The sequence below is a fragment of the Bemisia tabaci genome, chromosome 3 (assembly GCF_918797505.1).
Source record: "Bemisia tabaci chromosome 3, PGI_BMITA_v3".
Classification (NCBI taxonomy): domain Eukaryota; kingdom Metazoa; phylum Arthropoda; class Insecta; order Hemiptera; family Aleyrodidae; genus Bemisia; species Bemisia tabaci.
The window spans coordinates 41,358,747-41,378,635 of NC_092795.1; the positions used below are offsets into that span (position 1 = coordinate 41,358,747).

The window sequence follows — 19,889 nt, forward strand, 5'->3', positions numbered from 1 at the left end:
AATTGAACTAGAAAAACTCAACTCGGTATTTATTTTTTTGGTCCTCAGAATTTCCGAGGTCTTACTAAGTAGCGGTTTAAAAGACTCATTTTTCACGAAAATAAGTCGAAAGAGGGTATAAATGAACTGTAGGCAAGTGTTGAGGATGCAAATGTCATCAGAACTTCCTCAGTTTCAAAAAAAGTTCCAACTATTTTGCACAATCCTCCAAAAAGTGTACGACTCGAGAAGCAGGATCGTGCTATAATAGTAGGGGGAAAGTGCGGTTTGACCGGGAAAAATTGCGTAACAAACTTTCCCTATGTAATCGTCATCAGTAGGTCCCCCTGAACAACTTCCTAAAAGTTAAAAATGGCCTGACCCCGGAATATCCCTCAATAAAGTTAAAATTGAAAATAGCGACCGTAATAAGAGGGTCCGGGAAATCGGTATTTTAAAATGCTCATCCTGTCTCATCATGTGAGGTATCATTTCCTATGTAATTTTTGTCGTAGATTTCATAAATGAATTCCGCAAGGCCTCTTCTGAGCTTACGTTTCTCTCGGTAGTCGTATGTTTCCTTTAATTTCCTTTATTAAATACATTTATAACATCAAATTTAAGTTTCTTGGCCATAAATACATGAAAATAAAGACACTTCACTTTCCTTGTTCCTTCGGTGAATATTTAAAAAAATGCAACCTCCTGCCTTTCACATTTGGCCGCCATCTTTGATTTGGAGCGCCCCCTTCGGCCGGAGGGCCTTGCGGAATTCATTTATGAAATCTACGACCAAAATTACATAGGAAATGATACCTCACATGATGAGACAGGATGAGCATTTTAAAATACGATTTCCGGACCCTCTTATTACGGTCGCTATTTTCAATTTTAACTTTATTGAGGGATATTCCGGGGTCAGGCCATTTTTAACTTTTAGGAAGTTGTTCAGGGGGACCTACTGATGACGATTACATAGGGAAAGTTTGTTACGCAATTTTTCCGGTCAAACCGCACTTTCCCCCTACTATTATAGCACGATCCTGCTTCTCGAGTCGTACACTTTTTGGAGGATTGTGCAAAATAGTTGGAACTTTTTTTGAAACTGAGGAAGTTCTGATGACATTTGCATCCTCAACACTTGCCTACAGTTCATTTATACCCTCTTTCGACTTATTTTCGTGAAAAATGAGTCTTTTAAACCGCTACTTAGTAAGACCTCGGAAATTCTGAGGACCAAAAAAATAAATACCGAGTTGAGTTTTTCTAGTTCAATTTGATTTTTATCGGTTACAAAGACGTCCTCCTAGTGTAAAATTTCATCCTCTACAAGTCGAGTTCTTTGACATATTTCTCGTAAACGCACGATTTCAGCGTAAAATCGAGTTTTTTGTACGAAATCGAGGTCTAAACCGAAATATCATAATTTCGTCACAAAATTGACCTTTGGCACCATATAAAATGATTGAAATTGGCCCAAATTTTGGCAAACATGTTTTTTTACCAAACGTCATCGATTGCCGCCTGGGGAGCGGAACATTTCAGACTTTCATTTTTTTTGACGCACCCTAGGGCTACCTACCTGAATTGATTTTCAAAAACTGACAGGGACGATAACAACCGAAGAACATGTTTGGATCAGGGCCGGATTTACCTTCTTGCCGCCCATGAGCAGCCTGTATTTTGCCGCCCCCTTCTCATTCGTTTTGAAACATCAATAAAAACCATCAAGTGAACGTGCCGGAAGGGGAGGGGTGCATAAGACGCGTTTACTCGTGTTGGAAACATTTTTTTTTTGCGAAAGCCCTGTCAAAACTACGAGCAGAAGTTCGCGGAACTCTGCGCGAGAGGTAAGTTCCGTAAAACTATCTCTGTGCAGACAAGGCCTTCCATTTATAAGAAATGAACGAAAAAATTATAAAAGAACAAACTTAAATGCAGTTTAATAATTTTAACCCTCGATGGCATGAATTAATTTTGGATCTCAGATTCTAGGGGACACTAAAATTTTAAAGTTAAGGGAATCAATTGTTCAAAAAAAGAAAAAACTATTGAAATTTTGCAAAATCATGGCGCAGGTGAAAGATTCAATTTTTTAATACCCCGAAAATATGTTCTTACGAATTCGTAACGCTACGCCATAGATGGTTAACTTCCGCCGCCACGCCGTGCTGACCGCGTGAAGTATTCCTCGAAGTATTCCTTCAGTCTTGTAGGCGCTATGCGTTTCACGCCGACCGCTACGCTGCTGACGCACTGTGTTTGACGCAATGCGTGAAGTATTCATGTAGTCTTGTAGGCACTATGCGTTTCACGCTGACCGCACTGTGTTTGACGCAATGCGTGAAGTATTCATGCAGTCTTGTAGGCACCAATATGTGTTACATGCCGACCGCCGCGCCGAGGGCTTCTCCTTTTCATCTCAAGTCCTTGTCATCATCGCTCCCTGCGCCGCGTCGCTCCGGGCGTAATGGCGAGTTTGGTTTCTCTCTTAACTCGACTGATTAAAGATGCTTCCTCTTGTATCACCGAAAGACGACAAACTTAGAAATTACTATACATACTCTCAGGAAATGAGAGATTATGTCGCCTTTCCTCGTTTGTAATTTTTTTCTGAATCCGATTTTTTTATACCTACATTTAAAAAAAATTGCAAGATTTGCCGCCCCCTTTTGCCGCCGTGGGCCGCGGCCCATGTGGCCACCTCCTATATCCGGCCCTGGTTTGGAGCGTTGGCTTTTATGATTTGAGTTCTCTAAACAAAAATCGTGGCCCAACAGGATGTGTTAATTTCAAGCACTTGCTCAAGACCCACGGGCGAGGACTCTTCAAACTCAAAGTCGGTGACTAAACTATCTCTCTTTTATTAACAAATAGTTGGTTTCAAATATGGTAAATGTTCAAAATTCTAAAAATTTGTAGCGTTTTGGCAAGAATGTATTCCTAATGGGTAGACACAAGGCAGATATAGATCCCTAAATTTTTGAAGTTGGATTAAGACTGAACAATCTATTTCGAATTACTTACATGTTTCCCAGTCATTTAACAACATAGGATATTCATCAAAATCTCTAGGAAGTACGGAGATTTTCCTCCAAAAGTAGCACCAAACAGTGAAACATCTACCCAGCTACACACAGAATGGTTCATCCAATCTTCAAAAGTCCCTTTGACCCCTCTTATGAGAGAGATCTGTCCACGAACTCAAATTTTGAATAGGGTCTATTGGACTTTGACGGGCAATTTTCCATCCCTACTTACTCTTATAGTATTATTTCAACCTTTTTTTGTGTGTGTCCTACTAGGTGGACGCAGTGGCGTGGCGTGCTTTGCGATATATCGATTGATACGCCACTCAAACCTACGAAAAAAAGTCGATTATCAGGGTGTTCGCAGCGAACACCTTAGTAATCGATTCTTTACCATAGCTTCAAATGGCGAGGTATCGATAATCGATCCTTCACGCCACGCCAGTGGCAGGACAGTGGAAGCTAGAAGTTTTACGGGATCCAATTAGATCATTTTTAATTTGTTTATTTTTAATTTTTTGATGACTAATCAGAGAATGTGTTGCAGCTAATAAGTCACCCTTGCAAAATGAATTCTCATCGAGTGTCACTGAGGTGATTTCCCTACCATATGTCAGTAATCAAACTGTTCTGAGACATTCCACATAGCTCTTTTAATTCGTCACCAAGTTCATCGGTCAATTCTTTCGTTTAAAAAAAGACGCAGCCATTGGATTCGGATTCGAGTATTCGACGCACCACTATTTTTGCAGCATTGTTATTCTATATTTTACAAACATGATAAGGTCACAAATATAATAAGAGAAGTCATTAAACAGAAAAAAGTCGTGAGATTTTATTTAATAAACCACTTAATTATCCCTGCGGGCAGTTGTTCATCGAACATGGCATATTCACTCTTCCGTCATTCTACATCTTTGAATGTCTAAAGTATGCAGTAAACAATGATTTTCCGTCTGATTTGCTTCCCGGCCACAATTATAATTCTAGGCATCTTAGCATCAAAATCAAAATCTCAATGTTTTGAGCTTTAATGAGTACCAGCGCAAGACTGAGCTACCTCAGCTGGACACTCTCCGCCCTCAGTCTTGGACTGGTACTCATCAGAGCTCAAAAAATGTTTTGACTCTCATTGAATTTTTGGAACTTTTTGCCTTTTTTTCCCCCGTAAACCGGCCGAAGTAGCAGTGATCGCGATAAATAGCGATTTTATCGGTGGCAATTTATCGCAATATTATCGAATAAAAAATTGCGATTTATGGCGACTAAATCACTATGCATCGCAATTTTTTGTTCAATAAAATCGTGATCAATTTTCGTCGATAAAAACTCACTGACTGACTGACTGACTGACTGACTGACTCACTCACGTATCAGCGGATCTCGTGAACGGGATGTGGAGTGTGGACCCAGCTGCATTTTTACCACCTTGTTACATAGTCCGGGCCACTTCTTGGTGTTTCTTCTCCTTTAATGCTTACACAATTAGGATACTACATATCTAAAATCTTAATGGAATCGCCTGACTTATTGTCAGCGAGTCAGTGCTTAATACTTACACAATTAGGAAACTACATATCTAAAATCTTAATGGAATCGCCTGACTTATTGTCAGCGAGTCAGTGCTTAATCGGCGAAAATGCACTTCCCATCGGGGTGGTAGTCCTTTCCCCCGCACACAGGGCCGCAGCAGCCACAGTCGAGGTGTTCGGTTCCGGGGCCGTACAGTTTCTGGTAGCTCTCCCACGTTAAAATGTTGACGGGCCCGTGGCTGTCCTCGAAAGTGAACTCTCCATTCATGATCTTCTCCGGAGACACACCTAGTATTGGCTTGGCCAAAGGACATCCGCTCTTGAACCAGCAGGTCTTGTGCGTTTTGCCGTAAAGAATGTAGTCGCGCCAGTGACACCGGTTGCAACTGAAGTTCTGGTGGCGGAGGGCTTTATCCTGCAAACGCTTCAAGACTGCTACCACGCGGTGGCGATCGTACCCACTACCCAAGTTTGGGGATAATTTCCGAACCTTGACTGAGAATTTGCGGCTTTTTTTCATCGGGAGATCGATCCTCTTTAGCCGAAAAACTGATTTCAGTGGGCATGCCTGAAAATCGAAGGTCGAAAAAGAGTACTGAAAAATACGCACTCGTTAACTAGTGACAACGAAATGAAATAAAATTGAATAATATATTCTCGTATAATACAAGAATAAACAGTTTAAACGGCGCACAATGGATCGAGTCAATAGGAGAGGTCGGACAAGTTTTGGAAACTTTAAACGCTTATAACTCCGTTTATACATATCTTTGAGGTTCTAAAAGTAGTTTAATTGGTTTCCACGTAAAATTTCCTTCTAAAACCAGCCCTTCAAATTTAAAATGTGACGAAATAAACATCAAAATTTGCAGTTTTGGTCAAAATTTTCATGTCCGATCTCTCTAATCGACTCGATCCATTGTGCGGCGGGTAACGAGGCTAATTACCACACAAATATTGCCGAAACGTCTTGGTATTGTTTGTGTCATGATCAGCCTCGTTACCCCCCGTTTAAAATCTTTATTTTTGTATGGCCACGGGACATTAAACATACCTCAATTTTTATTGATGTTATTGATCGAGAATTGTATCTCATGCTCAATATAACCAGAATAGTTTCACATGCGTATACTTTGATAGAATGTATTCAAAATGTCATCCGCAAAAAAAAGCTCAGTCCAATAATTTGGAAGCTTTAGCAGCTGCCCAAAAGGGTGGTTTTCTATAAACATGGAAAAGGATCGATCATCTTCAATGATGATGTGTGCGACCGAAAGAATATGAGTGGAAGGGTATGATTTAGACGTTGAAAAGGCACATTTGCCTAATCAGATGACAGAGCAATGATTCAAATGTGGTAGAAATAATGTCTTACCTTAGGTATTAAAATGACTTGATTGGTCTCAACAGCAACCATTTCTAACTTTGTTAAGGTCTCGAATAGGTCTCCCACTTGAATTTCATTGTTCTCATAAAAACTGTTCAGCTCCTTAAACTTAGCACCTCGGGTAGATTTTTGGCCTGACCCTGACCCAAACTGAATTACGGCACCCCATGCAAGGAATATCACTGAAATGCCATAAAGTTCGGATACAAGAAATAATGAACAATTTGAAAATCGATGATACTAAGATCTTTACAAGCATGTGCTCCTTCTTCGAGCCTCTCTGTTGCTACATACGCACCATATTATAGTAAATCCTCGGTATCCGCGATTAGCTTTTAGCGGCACACAGTGGATTGAGTCAGTAGAAGAGGTTGGGCATTTGGAAACTTTAAAAGCTTAAGACTTCATTTATATACAATTTTGAGGTTCTAAAAGTGAGGTTCCTCGTAAAAGTCACTACTAAAGCAATCCTCGAACTTTAAAATGTGACGAAATAAACATTAAAATTTACAGTTTTAGTCAGTATGTCCAGTGCCGTGCTAAGGAAAAACGATGTATGAGCCCTCAGAAGTTGCCCAATTTCCTCCAGTAAAAACCGACTTTACTGAGAAAGTCGTGATTTTTTGTTTCCAAAATTTTCACACAATATTTTGTACGCAATTTAATCTAAAACATCTGAAGGTTTAAAGGAAAAATGTGCATAACTTTCCTAAAAAATAAAGGTTTTATTCGGGGAAATTTGGCAACTCTCGACTGTTCATACGGCGGCGTTCCTCCTTAGCACGGCAGTATATCCGACATCTCTAACTGACTCGATCTACTGTGCGGCATGACCCCAATATCTGCAAACTCGTGGCTTGCTAATCCGCGCTTCGGTTAAAAAAATTTTTAGTTTTGAAAATTTTTGTAAAAAAAAATTATCTTTTGAATAAATATAATTCGTATCCAAATTTAAAATTTCTCAATGTATAAATTGCATATCAGACAAAGAATAAATATAAGCAGGAGGCAAGCCGTTTGATTGGCGGAGCCTTTGTAGACTTTCGTCCGGAATTGTCTTTTCGGTGGCCAACATGAAACAATGTAGTAGCAGCATTAAATTCAAGTGGCATCACACAATAACGCAGGTTTAATTGATTTGCTCCATAACCAGGAACATAGCATTAAACGACACTAATGATCTGCATGCTGGAATTAAAAGGTTCAAATCACTGACTATTTACGTCAAACGAGTAAACAGTAGTTAAGAAATTAAGATATTAAAACAAATGCTTATAATTATTAAAGTAATTATAATGAGTGTTACATTTTTCAGCCTATTTTGGTTTATTATGAATTAGGTTCTTGTTGGATCATTTTTATAATATTATTTTTCTTAATCATCATAGCTGTTCCTGCCAGAGGCAATTCCTGCCGTCGTATAAGGAACTTACATGAATTAAATTCTAAAAAACTAAATAATAGTTCACGCATTTGACATGGTTGGACTTTGTTTGCAACCGTCTACTTACTTCAGCAATATTTTTAATGCGGTTAAAATGAGTTGACAATTTTTTTGTAGTTCGATTGTGTCAATATCTTACAGCTTTTATAAAAACTCTCATGCAGTAGAAGGCATTACTTTTGCTTAACGGGTCATTATGAAAAGGCATTTGACCTCGACTTCAAAATAAATAATTAGTATTCTGCCCTTACCAACGAAGCTAATTGTTTTTGTTGAGCACGATGGCAGGCGATCAAATCTGCAGACCATCTCTAAAATTAAATGTGCACGCATAAGGTTGGAAAACGAACAGAAAATTGGGAACAATTTGTTGAAGTATGACTATAATACATTTCTTTTAGGGATCACGAGTCACAAAGTACGACAGACTTTTTTAAAAAGAGTTTTACTTCAAATCTATGAAAATATTTCTTGAACTTTTTTTGAATTTGACTTTTTCTCACACGATAAAACTGACCGTGCATTATTAAAAAAAAAAAAAAAAAAAAAAAAAAAAAAAAAAAAACTTAAAGTCGTTTAAATCATTAGACTCTGCGTCTTTTTCTAGATTCTAGGTACGTTACTTCAATATGTAAATCCGATTCAAACTGAGAGCTTCGCACAGAACATGGCTTGATTACCATTTTGGATGGGAGAACAACGTTCAGATGAAAAAAATAAATTGAAACTGTCAGGGATATCAATTTCGAGAAAAAGCAACCGCCATGTATGAAAAAAACATTTTATGCACGTTAGCCGTTCGCGTTACAGTCTTGCCCCCCCCCCCCCCCCTTGCGCTGCAGTACTATTTAATTCTCATCAACTTTGACGAAAATGTGAAAAAATTGTGCACTAGGTATGGGACTAGACGATAAAAAAGTACGAAAGAGTGATCATGATTAATGCGAAATGACTTTTGGAGCAATTTCTAAAAACTTTCACGTGACGAGATAAAAATTTCCCCACCAGAGTTTTAAAAAAAAAATCATATTGGGTTGATCATGGGTATTTTAAAAATCCAAATGTCAAAATCCTGAATGTTCACCTGTATATTGGTTTTTTTTTCTTTATTTCTATTTGACGTGCATATTTTTAGTCGGGTACTTTTTCATGCAAGCATAAAAAAGTTATTAATTTAAGAAACCGTTGCAAAACGGCTTCTCTTGAATATAACTACATCCACATCCTTTTGTATCCTTCCAATTTAAAAATATGTAATCAACAAGAAATCAAGTATTTAACTAGACGGTCAATCAATTGTAAAATTCAAGGAGATGAAAACTAATTGCACCAATGAGAGATGATATGAAGCTTGTTTTTCAACACAACGCGGATCATGTTTTCCTTGATGAGTGCACTTCGATAGTGTGGTTAGAGAAAGGAGCATCCTCGAGGTAAAAACTTGCGGCGTTGCCCTAAAGTAATAGTTCGGGTTGAACCATAAACTTCACCGTGCACGTCTACATCTTTCCCAAAAATAGCTATCGCAAGCAGCATTTTATTTTTAATTTTATACCTCGAATAACCTGGGTCAGTGTCAAAAATATCCGTGTAAGCACGGCTGGCCACTTCCTCCACGAGGGAAGTGGCATTACCACCATATCTCGTTACAATGACAACTCCTAAACATTTCTCTCTTTGCACCAAAAGCACATCTACTCTTCCCTGTTTCGTTGGTTTGTCTTTCCGCGTTTTTGCTCTTTCCTCGTTCTTGCTGTGCGCGACTGTTCCAGCGTCTACGACGAGCTCCTCGCTGTACAGATCTGCCGTTTTACGCGCAAACGTGCGTATATCAAAGCCTCCAGGTTGGTGTCATCCTTGGGGTCCCTCATTTGTACATCAGAGAGAAAACATCGCATTCGATACTGATATCGAAACTGCACTCGAATGCGATGTTTTCTCTCTGAAAAAACTACGCCTTTATTACGTTGAATTTCTTTGTTAAAATTGGTAAGTGAGTGCTTTAGTCTCCTGACAACAGAATTACGATCTCAAAATTGGAGAAAAATGACGAGTAGCTGAAATAATGGAACAAATTGATGCGATATATCGCATCCCATTCTGACACAAAATATGGCGTCTATCGAATCACCTTAATTGATGAAGAGAATGATTCTGTAGGTGTGCACGTACACGGGGCAAGATTATTTCATTCGGAGTAACGACGCGACGAAGGTCCCTTGCAGAGCCGGATGAAGGGGGTGGCCACATGGGCCGCGGCCCATGGCGGTAAATCTAGGGGCGGCAAATTTTTGCAATTTTTTTAAATGTAGGTATAAACAAAAAATCGGATTTAGAAAAAAAAATACGACAAAATCTCTCATTTCCTGAGAGTATAGTAATTTCTAATTTTGTCGTCTTTCAGTGATCTAAGAGACAGCACCTTCAATTAGTCGACTTAAGAGAGAAACCAAACACGCAACTTGGCCTGGAATGGCGAATATGGGAAATACAAGGAGGAAAAACGGGAAACAAGGCTAAAAATACACAATTAATAAAACCCGAAACGTTTCCACTCAAAACACTCATTCACTCATTTTCAGTCGGAAACAATAAAAATTTAAAAAGAAAAACGACGCAAAAACCTACATGATTAATTTCTCGCTAAGGGAATCATTTTTATTGGGTCAATGAAAATGTTTCATCTTTGACTGCACGGTTGTTAATCCTTTACGGTCCACGGCATAATACTGAATTAAGTGTAATAACTTTGCCATAAGCACAATAATACAGGTGCTTTCTCCAGCGACATGACTTCAGTGTATAGGTCCGACTAACTATAACATCAAACGCGCATGTTGCGCATGTAATCCTTTATTTGTTTTTCCCTGTTTTTTTCTTTAATTCTGTCTGTCTTTTTTTCACGCTGGCCGTTTGGTGGTAGTGCAGAACTTACTGGAGTTTTTTTCGGTAGTGGTTGAGTTACTTTTGACGGTGACTGAGTTCCTTGTGGCTGTGGTTGACTCGTTTCCGGCTCTGGCCAATAGTAACTCAGCTTGATAATCCCGGTTTCCAAGAGGACTTCCCCTTTGATATCTATCGACCCCGAATGTGAAACCGAAATTCCGATCACCATTTTATCCATCAGGTTGTATTTTGAGTAACGTTTTCCGTCAAAAACTTCTATACATCTTCGGGATTTAATAAGCCTCAAAACTTGAACAGCGTTGATTTTAAACTTCATAACAATTATGATCCCCATGCTTTTCCGTTTTTCCACCATGAGTAGATCGATAGTCTTCTCCGATAACGGGCCACCCCTCAGAGTCCCGTTGTCATAGATTTGGATGGGGACATCTGTCTCCAACAGGATATCCTTACTATAATGGTCTGCTGCCTTTTGCGCGAACATGTAGATCAAGGACTTGAAGTGAGCTTCATCGTCCGGGACACATTCCTTCACGATGTTTGAAATCGCTTCTCCAAATGCTTGAATGGAGAAATTGGATGGAGTCAAATTCGTGATTGCGCTGGTTAATAACACACCGTCACGGGCTTTGACTTTGTAATATCTTTCTATGTAGCTACTTTTATAAAAGTAATCCCTGAGGATTCCCGCGGTAAATGTATTGGTCGGACCTAAAGTAAGCCTGCCATGCCGGTTGTATTTGACGATCTTCATCAGTCCTAGCCTCAAGAGAATCCGGATGAAAATATCATGCTGGGGCTTGTTCAGGTGAAAATGTGTCTCCAAAGCTGATCCATGTGTTACTTTCGTCTTCAAACCTAAAAGATCTGTATACTCTGGATCACGATCTTCTTTGATGACGATGCCATCTCCAAATAAAATTTGCGTGATATCCTGGCCAATCCACTCATCGGCAAATAAATTCTTAAAGCCTCGCAAGATGGTACTAGTTAAATCATCGATTTCTGAGATTTTGCGCTTCTTTATGTATGAAAGAACAGCCCGGGTATTGAACAGAGTGTTCGAGGAGCCCATTATATTTATCCCATTTAACATTCTTCTCACCTCGTCGTTATGATCTTGGAGTGAGTAATTGAGCAATAACTTTTCAACTTCTCGTTGGGTCAGGCCGAAATATACCGCGATGCGTTTATCGCGGAAGAAATCTGAAATTTGGATGGAAGTGTTGCCGGGAATCGCTAGTCGGAGGTCAAAGGAGCCAGTGAATAGACATTTGGCCGGGCCCCAGGGACTTCTCTCGGTGAAACTTCTTACAAATAATTGTAGATCCGAAAATAATTCGTTATCACTGGTTGTGATGTTATTCATCAAGATGGCCTTTAGTGATGCATCGACGTCATCCACGAGCACGATCACATCTTTTCCGGTGTGTTCCTTGAGCTTTTTCACCAGTAGAGGCACATGTTCTTTTAATGGATAGTAGTTCATGTGACAGAATGCTGCTGTATGTTCTGTATCGGTTAAATTGTGCATTTCGAAAAACTCATGTTTGATCTCTTCCAAGTTATTGGGTTCAAGGAGAGGTAGATAGTTGTTCACCAAGTTGCTAAGGACTCCGCATAAAAGGTGGCGAAAAGAGCGGTAGTCAGTCGCTTTTCTCAGCGGAGAGAGGTCAATAGACACGACAATGTACTTCTGGAAATGCCGATGGAAGAAGTCTTTAAGTTCCGAGACCAATGTGCCACGAAATAAATTGTCAGGATTTTTTTCTGAGTCGATTTTGAGAGTGCCAGGAGTGCCCTCAACCGCCGACAGAGGTCCACCGCAGAAGTACCGCACCATGCTCAAGAGAGAAGATTTTCCGAAGCCTGGAGGGGCAGGCACGTACCAGTTTCTGGGTTGGTGGATCAACCACTCGTGGATGAAATCAGTTTTGTCAATGAACGAATCGCTCCGTCGGATTTCAGCAAAGTCTGAAGTTTCGGGAGATCTGGGCTGTGAGAGCAAAGTAAAAATTATACAAAATGATTAGCAACATTTTATTCTTATTGGACGCAAGACGACATAAATTTCTTTGATCATTGATTGCTAAGACAAAGGAAAAGTTCACATTGAGAATTCAGGAAGGGGGAGGGTGTCGTGGCAATGCTCTTTGCAAAATAATAGTATTTTCTTCATTTTCCCAATACTCAAATGAGTCTTCTACTGTCATAAAGGCAAAATTGTCTTAAAAATAGAAAAAAATGGCATTTTTCATTCTGTCTACAAGACGCCAGCGAGAAGCCGTGGGATCAATGTAAAAGGGATTCAAACCTAACATTTAGGTATTTACATTTACAATGATAAGAGGGGGAGAAATGGTCAGTTTTGCATCACAACTTGGCAATCGTGTTGCACTAACGCCGTTTTTTCAATACTCAAATAAGTCTTCTATTGCCATAAAGGCAAAAGTGTCTTGAAAATAGAAAAGGATGGAATTTTTTATTCTGTCTAAAAGACGCCAGCGAGAAGCTGTGGAATCAATGTAAAGGGACTCAAACCTAACATTTAGGTACTTACATTTACAATATTAAGAGAGGGAGAGTTGTCATAGTTTTGCACCACAATCTGGCAATCGTGTAGCACTTACGCTGATGTATTCACACAGCAATCACTAAAATTTCGGATGTATTTTTCGAGTGATGGGAGGGAAGGGGAGCGGAATTTTGGAACTTCATCCTCTCACAACTGTTTTAGAAATTAAAACCAGGCGTTTGATGAGGACATCATGAAAAAGCACTTTTTCCTGTTTGATTTTTACAAATATTGTCACATTATAGAAAGCCGTCCTCATTTTTGACCCTGATATTTTCTTGCAAGTATTATCTTGTAAGCATTACTTCTTATTCCGACTAGTGGCTCACATTGAAACAGATTCATCGTCGCTTGAACGCATAAGACCTACCTCCAATTTTGACTTGGATCCCATTTTAGCTGGTTTGGATTCCAATTTAGTTGATTTGATTGACACTGTGGAAGTATTTGAACAGGCTGAGATTGGTTCTTCATTTGCTTTGGTTGAAATTGCTCCTGTTGTTGAGCATGAACCAAGATTTGTGAGTAAAACGATTGATACAGTCAAAAGAACTGTTTTCATAACTAAGAAAAAATAAGAACGTCACACATATTACCAAGATTTCTCATGAAATTGGTAAGTGCTAGGACAATTAGCGATCCCTGATAAATTCATCGTGTCCAGGATCAATTAACGTGTCTATGAATTTTGATCGATTTAAATCTATTTTTTGATCATTTTGTACTCGTGAAAAGTATATAAGTTTGGGGGTTTAATAGGTGCGATCGAAATTATCGGTTGTTTGAAATTAAAAAAGTAGTATTTTTCGTTCGGCTAAGTCAAAATTGGTAATAATATTAAAATTATGACCATAAAACCACCGTTAGAAACACGTTGGCTCATATAGGTATTTAATTTCTGTGGTCTTAATCAGTTGACAGATGGCCTTTATTTTAAGTGCGTATATATTTTTATGTTTCCCCCTTCTTATCCTTCGTGTTATCTCCAAATGTATACTTCAGTTGCAGATGTGTGAATGGCCAAAACTGCTGAGGCACCTCTATAAAGTGGACTAACTTTACTAAACTACAACCATTTTCTCTGTACTATTTTGTGACCCTAATATAATCCCAATCAGTGCAGTGACTTCTGATCCATCCAGTGAAAATGAAAGTGAATTATCGTAAATGATTGTGTGTATGAAAACGTGTACACAAGTAATCAGTCGGCGTTTTCCGAAAGTATATAAAGCTGAATACACAAACCCTCCTCCCCTCCCCCTTAAAGCATTCTGCGAGATATTTTTGAACCGATTTCAACAGGAAATGATCGATCGAAGACTCTATCTCAGAATCCGCAGCTCTAAACCAAAACATCATTCATTCAAAAACCACCAACGATCTCGCTGACAGGAGGCAATCATATTAAGATACTAAGAACTCAGCTGTTAACAATGTTTTCGAGAATGAAAAACAATTTTACATGTACTGAAAAAACTCAGGTTTTGTTCTACTGCTTGTTTTTTTACTTTAAGGAATTATTACTGGTAGCAATTTTCTTGAACTACGTTTATCTCTTGACTAACCTCGTTACACCTCGTTGCTTAAGTCACTGGAAAATCCTGCGTGAGCCTTTGATCTTGGTTTCACTTCGGCGTGTGGCTTTATTATAGGGTCGTTTGAGTTTTCACTTTAAGATCAAAGTTTTTACATACTAATACATATACGTTCACTAACTTTTTAAAAATTATGTTCGGCAGTAAATATTGAGTTCAAACTGAGACACGTTGCACTGTAGTCTCTTTAAAACAAGCAGTAATACACTCAACGTTTTCAACAAAAAATCAAAAGTTGACACCTTATCACTGCTACAGAAACTGATAAGGTTCCAGCAGCTCCAATACCATGGTTTTTTTCAGTTTTTCATATAATCCTTTCGAGCCTTTTCATTTCCCGTAGGAAATTAACCACTCAACATTAAATTTTCATCTATACTTAATAGACATTAAATTTTAAATTAACTTTTATTTGAAAGAGAGTGAGAAGTTCGATTTCGTTTCTGTTTTAGCGACTCTTAAAATGTCAACACATCAGTAAGATGCAGTGGCGTGGCGTGAATTTCGATACATCGGATGATCTGCCATATAAACCTATGGAAAAGGATCGATAAACAGGGTGTTCGCAGCGAACTTCCTAATAATCGATTATTCACGCCTCGCCACTGGTAAGACGTACCGAACTCAACAAATATGACGCTTTTCAATAAGGTGAGAGAGGTATGTGGACTCTTTTAATGATACGACACACCACTGCTTGTGACAGTTTGTATAAATATATTTAATAGGCCCAGAATTGTTGAGGATGCTCTTTGCCGTGTTGGAGTGATGTCATTCAAAACGCCTTCGATTCTGTATGATGCAACAAACTCAACGATTTGGGTCATATTATGTTATTGCTCCCTCATGGGGGTTTACTCGAGGTATAACACTACCGTGCCAAGGTAGAACGCCGTATGAACATTCGAGAGTTGCCAAATTTCCTTCAATAAAATGTTTATTTTTAGAATAAAGATATGAATCTTTTACCTTGAAATTTTCAGGAACTTTAAGTGACATTTTCGAACAAAATTATCTGAAAAATTGGAAGGAAAATATTCATAAGATTACCAAGAAATTCTTAAAGGGTAGATTTTGCGATACATTTTGGGTTTACACTCTAATATATTTAATTTAAAAAAGCAGTTTATAGGCCATTATTACACCAAACAGTCATTTTGGTGGCAATATGAAGTATAAATCATTTTAATCACGCATGATTAACGCAAAATGAATGAGTATCGATAGTGAGTAAAGAACCCAATCGGAAATTTGACCTTGGGCAGATCAGAATAATATTGTGGCAACCTTAGCGAGATTGTGAGCATATTTCAACAGTAAGGTTGGCCTGAGAATCTTGGTACAATATACCATCAATACTGGATATATAACCTTAGTATTTTAATATTGCACCAATATTAGCAACATTAGAAATCCAACGTCAGGTGGTGCTCGGTGACTCCAAGATTGTCACAATGTTGTCACAATATTGGTTATACAATATTGGTAAACTAATACTGTCGTAGAGTTGTGTTTTCAATATTGCAGTAATATGTTAGTTTTAACATTGGCGCATTATTAAAAAAAATACTGAACATAGGCTTCTGCTTATAATATTGACACAATATTGACACAATATTAGGAAAACAAAATTGCTAAAATAATATCGAGACGATGTTATCTCTGTGATACTGCGGTATTGTTATTATGTTAACATTCAATTAACGTTAGAACAACAAACATAACAGGCTTCTGTTCGTAATATTGTCATAATATTGACACAATATTGGATATCTAAAACTGCTGAATTGATATTATGTTAACATTATTTTTACAACATTGTGGTAATATTCGCACTTTAACATTGTCACAAGATTAAGAAAATAAACATTTTAGGCTTCTGTTTCTAATATTGTCATAAGATTAACACAATATTGTGCGCGGCGAGCACAATTCGACCGCGTTTGCTGTTTCCGCCACCAGGGCGCGCTCGCCGCGGATCTGCCGTTGCGGTCCCTTTAAGGGCAAATTAAAGGGCAAAAACTGCGACCTTTCGCTTTTTGACGTAATAGGCACATGATCCATAGGCGTCTAACCCATCTTACCGATATTCTTAGGCCAAGGGCTCAAATGGAGCTTTTTGGCAACGGTCCGCGCGCGGCCGCCCCGTCAATGGGGCTGGTTCTCGTTTCGCCTGGGCAGTGCCCGTTACAAGTGGGATCCAAGTTGAATACTTCAGCCAGTGCAAGCAGCCAAGAAATTAGCTGACTTAGGAAGGTTCCTCGGCTCTCCAATGTTCCGTATGCCTACATTATAGGCATTGCGACGCTAAGGAAGTTTCTTCCGCGAGGACGGCAGGTAATACGGCGTTCTATCGCCTACCTTGCCTCAGAGGGAAGATTGGAAATCCAAGCTTGTCTCAGAGGTAAAATAAATATCCTGCCAATACTATGGCAATATTATAACATCAAGTCTATGGCAACATCATGATCACAAACCGCTGAACAAGCTTGGAGCAATATTATTAACATAACGTTGTCACAATATTGAATATCCAAGTTTGTCTCGGAAGTAAAATAATGTCCCACCAATATTGTGGCAATATTGTCAGGATAGGCTTGGAGCAGTCTTACAAACCTAACCTTGGCACAATCTTTGGGCTCAAGCTTGTCCCAGAGGTAAAATAAATGTCCTGCTAACATTGTGGGAACATTAGCAAGATAAGCTTGGCAACTCTATTCAAATGTGAAAAAATGTCATACTAAGCTTGTACCAAGGTCAAATTTCCGATTGGGAAAGGGGGTAACTAGCACCTTATAGGCCCTTAAGTTTAAAGCCCCGCTTATAGGTCGTTCTTGCACCCATCGATCCAGTGGCCTGACTTAACTCGGAAAAAAAAGGTATTTCGACCTCGAGCCGTTACCTATCTATATTCCATCGCTACCACAGCATAGTCCAGGGTACGTAGAATCCGAAAAGCAGAGTTCATATTCTTTTGTTTTCATTTCTAACCACTTGTTTATTTATAATCCTCCTATAAAAATTACTCATTTGCTGAGTAAACTTCTGGTTGGAGCGCACTTCAGCTATGCATTCACCACTGCAAAAGTGTCAAAGGAAATCGACAAGCCCAGCGTGCATGGAGGCTATTTCCATTTTAATCTTCCGTCACATTCTTACGGCGCAATGATACAACTATTTTAACTCTCCGGAATGCGTGAGGTATCACGCCGCATTTGAAGGCGTTTTCAAAACAGCCAAGTTCCGCTATCCGGATAATTGTTTTGCAAAGTTCCTATTATTATGTTTTATTTCCTACCATTTATTTGTTTCCAATCCTCGTCTAAAAACTTGCTGAAAAAAATGGATATAATTGATGCGATTTATCTTAGTCGCTCTAACAAAAAATGACATAAAAAACGACCAAAAAAGATGCTTTACGAAACTTTAGTCGCAATATTTAAAAATTAAAAAAACACCTTAGTGGCTCTATACTATTTATAAAATAAATATGACTCAATAAATGTAAGAAATATCATATACCAATAATTATGATGATCAAGTCTAATAAAATTCTAAAGCAATTTCTTATTTATTTTCAGATTGTCCTCAATGCGTGGAACGACCTTATTGATGGCCTTATGATGAATTTTTTACCAGACACCAATTTCAGATTTTACGTTTCTATCAAGGAATACAACCAAACAAAATTTGTTGAGTTTACATTTCTGTCGTCTATAGAGCCTGATGAAATGTCGTCACTGCCTTCCTAGGTATACTTGTGCACATGAAATAATTTTACGGATATTAGCTGGCCAACCTGCTCTGCATTTACAATTTTTTTAAAATCTGTTTAAATTTGAACATAAATAATGTCTTATGAGATTTTACATATTGATGGCAAGCAAATCAAACACCATGTCAAAAGTATTGCTAAAGATGGAAATTGCCTCTTTTCTGCTGTTGCTTTTTGCTGTTGCGGTAATGAATGTTTTCATTTTGAAGTCAGGCAGCAAATTGTTGATTATGTTAACCGAAATTGGGGAGACTTCCACATTGAATCTGCTACACCTAATGGTGATAACTATGAATCAGCAACTGAGTATTCTCAAAATATGTTAAAAATGGTATTTTCGGCTCAACTTGTGAGTTGAGGGCAGCAACTGAAATTTTTAATCATGAATTTGAAATCTTTGAAATTTTCAACTATCAAACTATCAAATTTCAAAGTATCAAAATTTCCAACAATGACACAAATGATTATAAAATACCTATAATGTAATAAAATATACACGCTCTAATCATTTAATTTGTATTACCTTTATGTTATATACCTACATGTTATACTATCTTCTATCTAAAACTATAAAGGAGAGGCCCCAATTTTGTACCCAATGTTTCAGCGACTTCCCGAAGGCGGATTTCCTTGAAACTTTGTGCGCATGTGCGGTTCGTGCTGATGGGGTGCAATTCGTCGTCCGATTTTCGAAATTTTGATTCTAAGAGTTGAAAACACGCTAAAAAAGGGTGACCCGTGTGTTAGAGCGGTGTTCCGCGATCGACCGTCGTCGTCTGGTCGTCGTGGATTCCCTTCTTTTATTGCGTCTCGATCAGCTGTTTTTTCTGTCTAATTTTGGAGATTCCGAACCGGAGCAGTCTTGCCGAAATCACGAAATCTGTAATTTCACGTTATATTTTCATATGTGTTAAGAATGTTTTTTTTATTTTTTTTTATTTTGCAACTTTTTGTACATAGACACAGGCAGTTATCGTACACGTCACATTAACATAAATTTGATACTTAAACATAGGCGGTTCTACGGGGGTGCCAGTGGGTGCCGGGCACCCCCAAGCAAAAATTAAGTGCGGTTATCGGAACCGTGAAATTACTGTTTTTAAAGACTCTATATATTCGCTCACACTGAGTAAAAATCCCAGCAATCAATTGAAAATGTTTTCAACAGAATTAATATTGATAGCCGTGTTTTACAAAGATTCTACTGTTTTTTTTTTATGGTGAGATTGTAGTTTTGATGGAAAGTTTTGCTACAAATTTTCTACATTGAATTTATAGGTATTTAAGTAGAGAGGAAGGGGGAAAAAAAGAGAAAGGAGGGTAGGGAAGGGATAAAACTTGAGGGCCGAAACTTGGGCCTCCCCTGAGCGACCGTCCCCTTCGGAACCGGTCTCCGACATTTTCCACCTCTGGGCACCCCCAAGCATGAAGGTCTAGAACCGCCTATGTACTTAAATCTTATGTTAACAATATTACATCTAAATCACTATGCATTAATTTGTTACATTGTGATCGAAGAAATCGTCTACAGAGTAGAATTCATTATTAATTAAATACACTTTTAGTTTCAATAATTTGTTCCCATCTCCTTCCCTGATGTGCTTGGGAAGTTTATTATACATTCTGCTCCCTTCTCTGAGTAGGGGATCTACTGCGTTTTCAAGTT

The 19,889-nt window shown here is 38.5% G+C and overlaps 2 protein-coding genes across 3 annotated transcripts; both read right to left on the reverse strand.

Annotated features, from left to right (window-relative positions):
* Positions 1–3,749: 3,749 nt before the first annotated feature.
* On the reverse strand, positions 3,750–7,748 carry LOC140224259 (uncharacterized). Its single transcript, XM_072298365.1, has 3 exons — positions 7,623–7,748; positions 5,916–6,109; positions 3,750–5,108 (listed from the first exon to the last, which is right to left on the reverse strand). Exons 1-3 carry the CDS (start codon positions 7,702–7,704, stop codon positions 4,635–4,637), a joined length of 750 nt encoding a protein of 249 aa, XP_072154466.1. The 5' UTR covers positions 7,705–7,748; the 3' UTR covers positions 3,750–4,634.
* Positions 6,845–14,864, reverse strand: LOC109032381 (uncharacterized). 2 transcript variants are annotated; one of them, XM_019044476.2, is made up of 3 exons: positions 14,419–14,864; positions 13,224–13,417; positions 6,845–12,274 (listed from the first exon to the last, which is right to left on the reverse strand). In XM_019044476.2, exons 2-3 carry the CDS (start codon positions 13,413–13,415, stop codon positions 10,196–10,198), a joined length of 2,271 nt encoding a protein of 756 aa, XP_018900021.2. In that variant the 5' UTR covers positions 13,416–13,417; positions 14,419–14,864; the 3' UTR covers positions 6,845–10,195. The 2 variants fall into 2 exon arrangements, with proteins under 2 accessions (XP_018900021.2, XP_018900022.2); XM_019044477.2 differs by lacking the exon at positions 13,224–13,417 and having other exon boundaries at positions 14,419–14,860.
* Between the last annotated feature and the right edge of the window lie 5,025 nt (positions 14,865–19,889).

What these genes read in the sequence shown, in the direction of transcription:
- LOC140224259 (XM_072298365.1), bottom strand. Translation starts at nt 7,704, where the DNA reads ATGCGTGCACATTTAATTTTAGAGATGGTCTGCAGATTTGATCGCCTG. An exon ending in AAAAACAATTAGCTTCGTTG is followed by an intron (nt 6,110 to 7,622) that starts GTAAGGGCAGAA and finishes ATGGCATTTCAG; the next exon opens with TGATATTCCTTGCATGGGGT. An exon ending in AAGTCATTTTAATACCTAAG is followed by an intron (nt 5,109 to 5,915) that starts GTAAGACATTAT and finishes TTCGATTTTCAG; the next exon opens with GCATGCCCACTGAAATCAGT.
- LOC109032381 (XM_019044476.2), bottom strand. Translation starts at nt 13,415, where the DNA reads ATGAAAACAGTTCTTTTGACTGTATCAATCGTTTTACTCACAAATCTT. An exon ending in GATCCAAGTCAAAATTGGAG is followed by an intron (nt 12,275 to 13,223) that starts GTAGGTCTTATG and finishes TTGCTCTCACAG; the next exon opens with CCCAGATCTCCCGAAACTTC.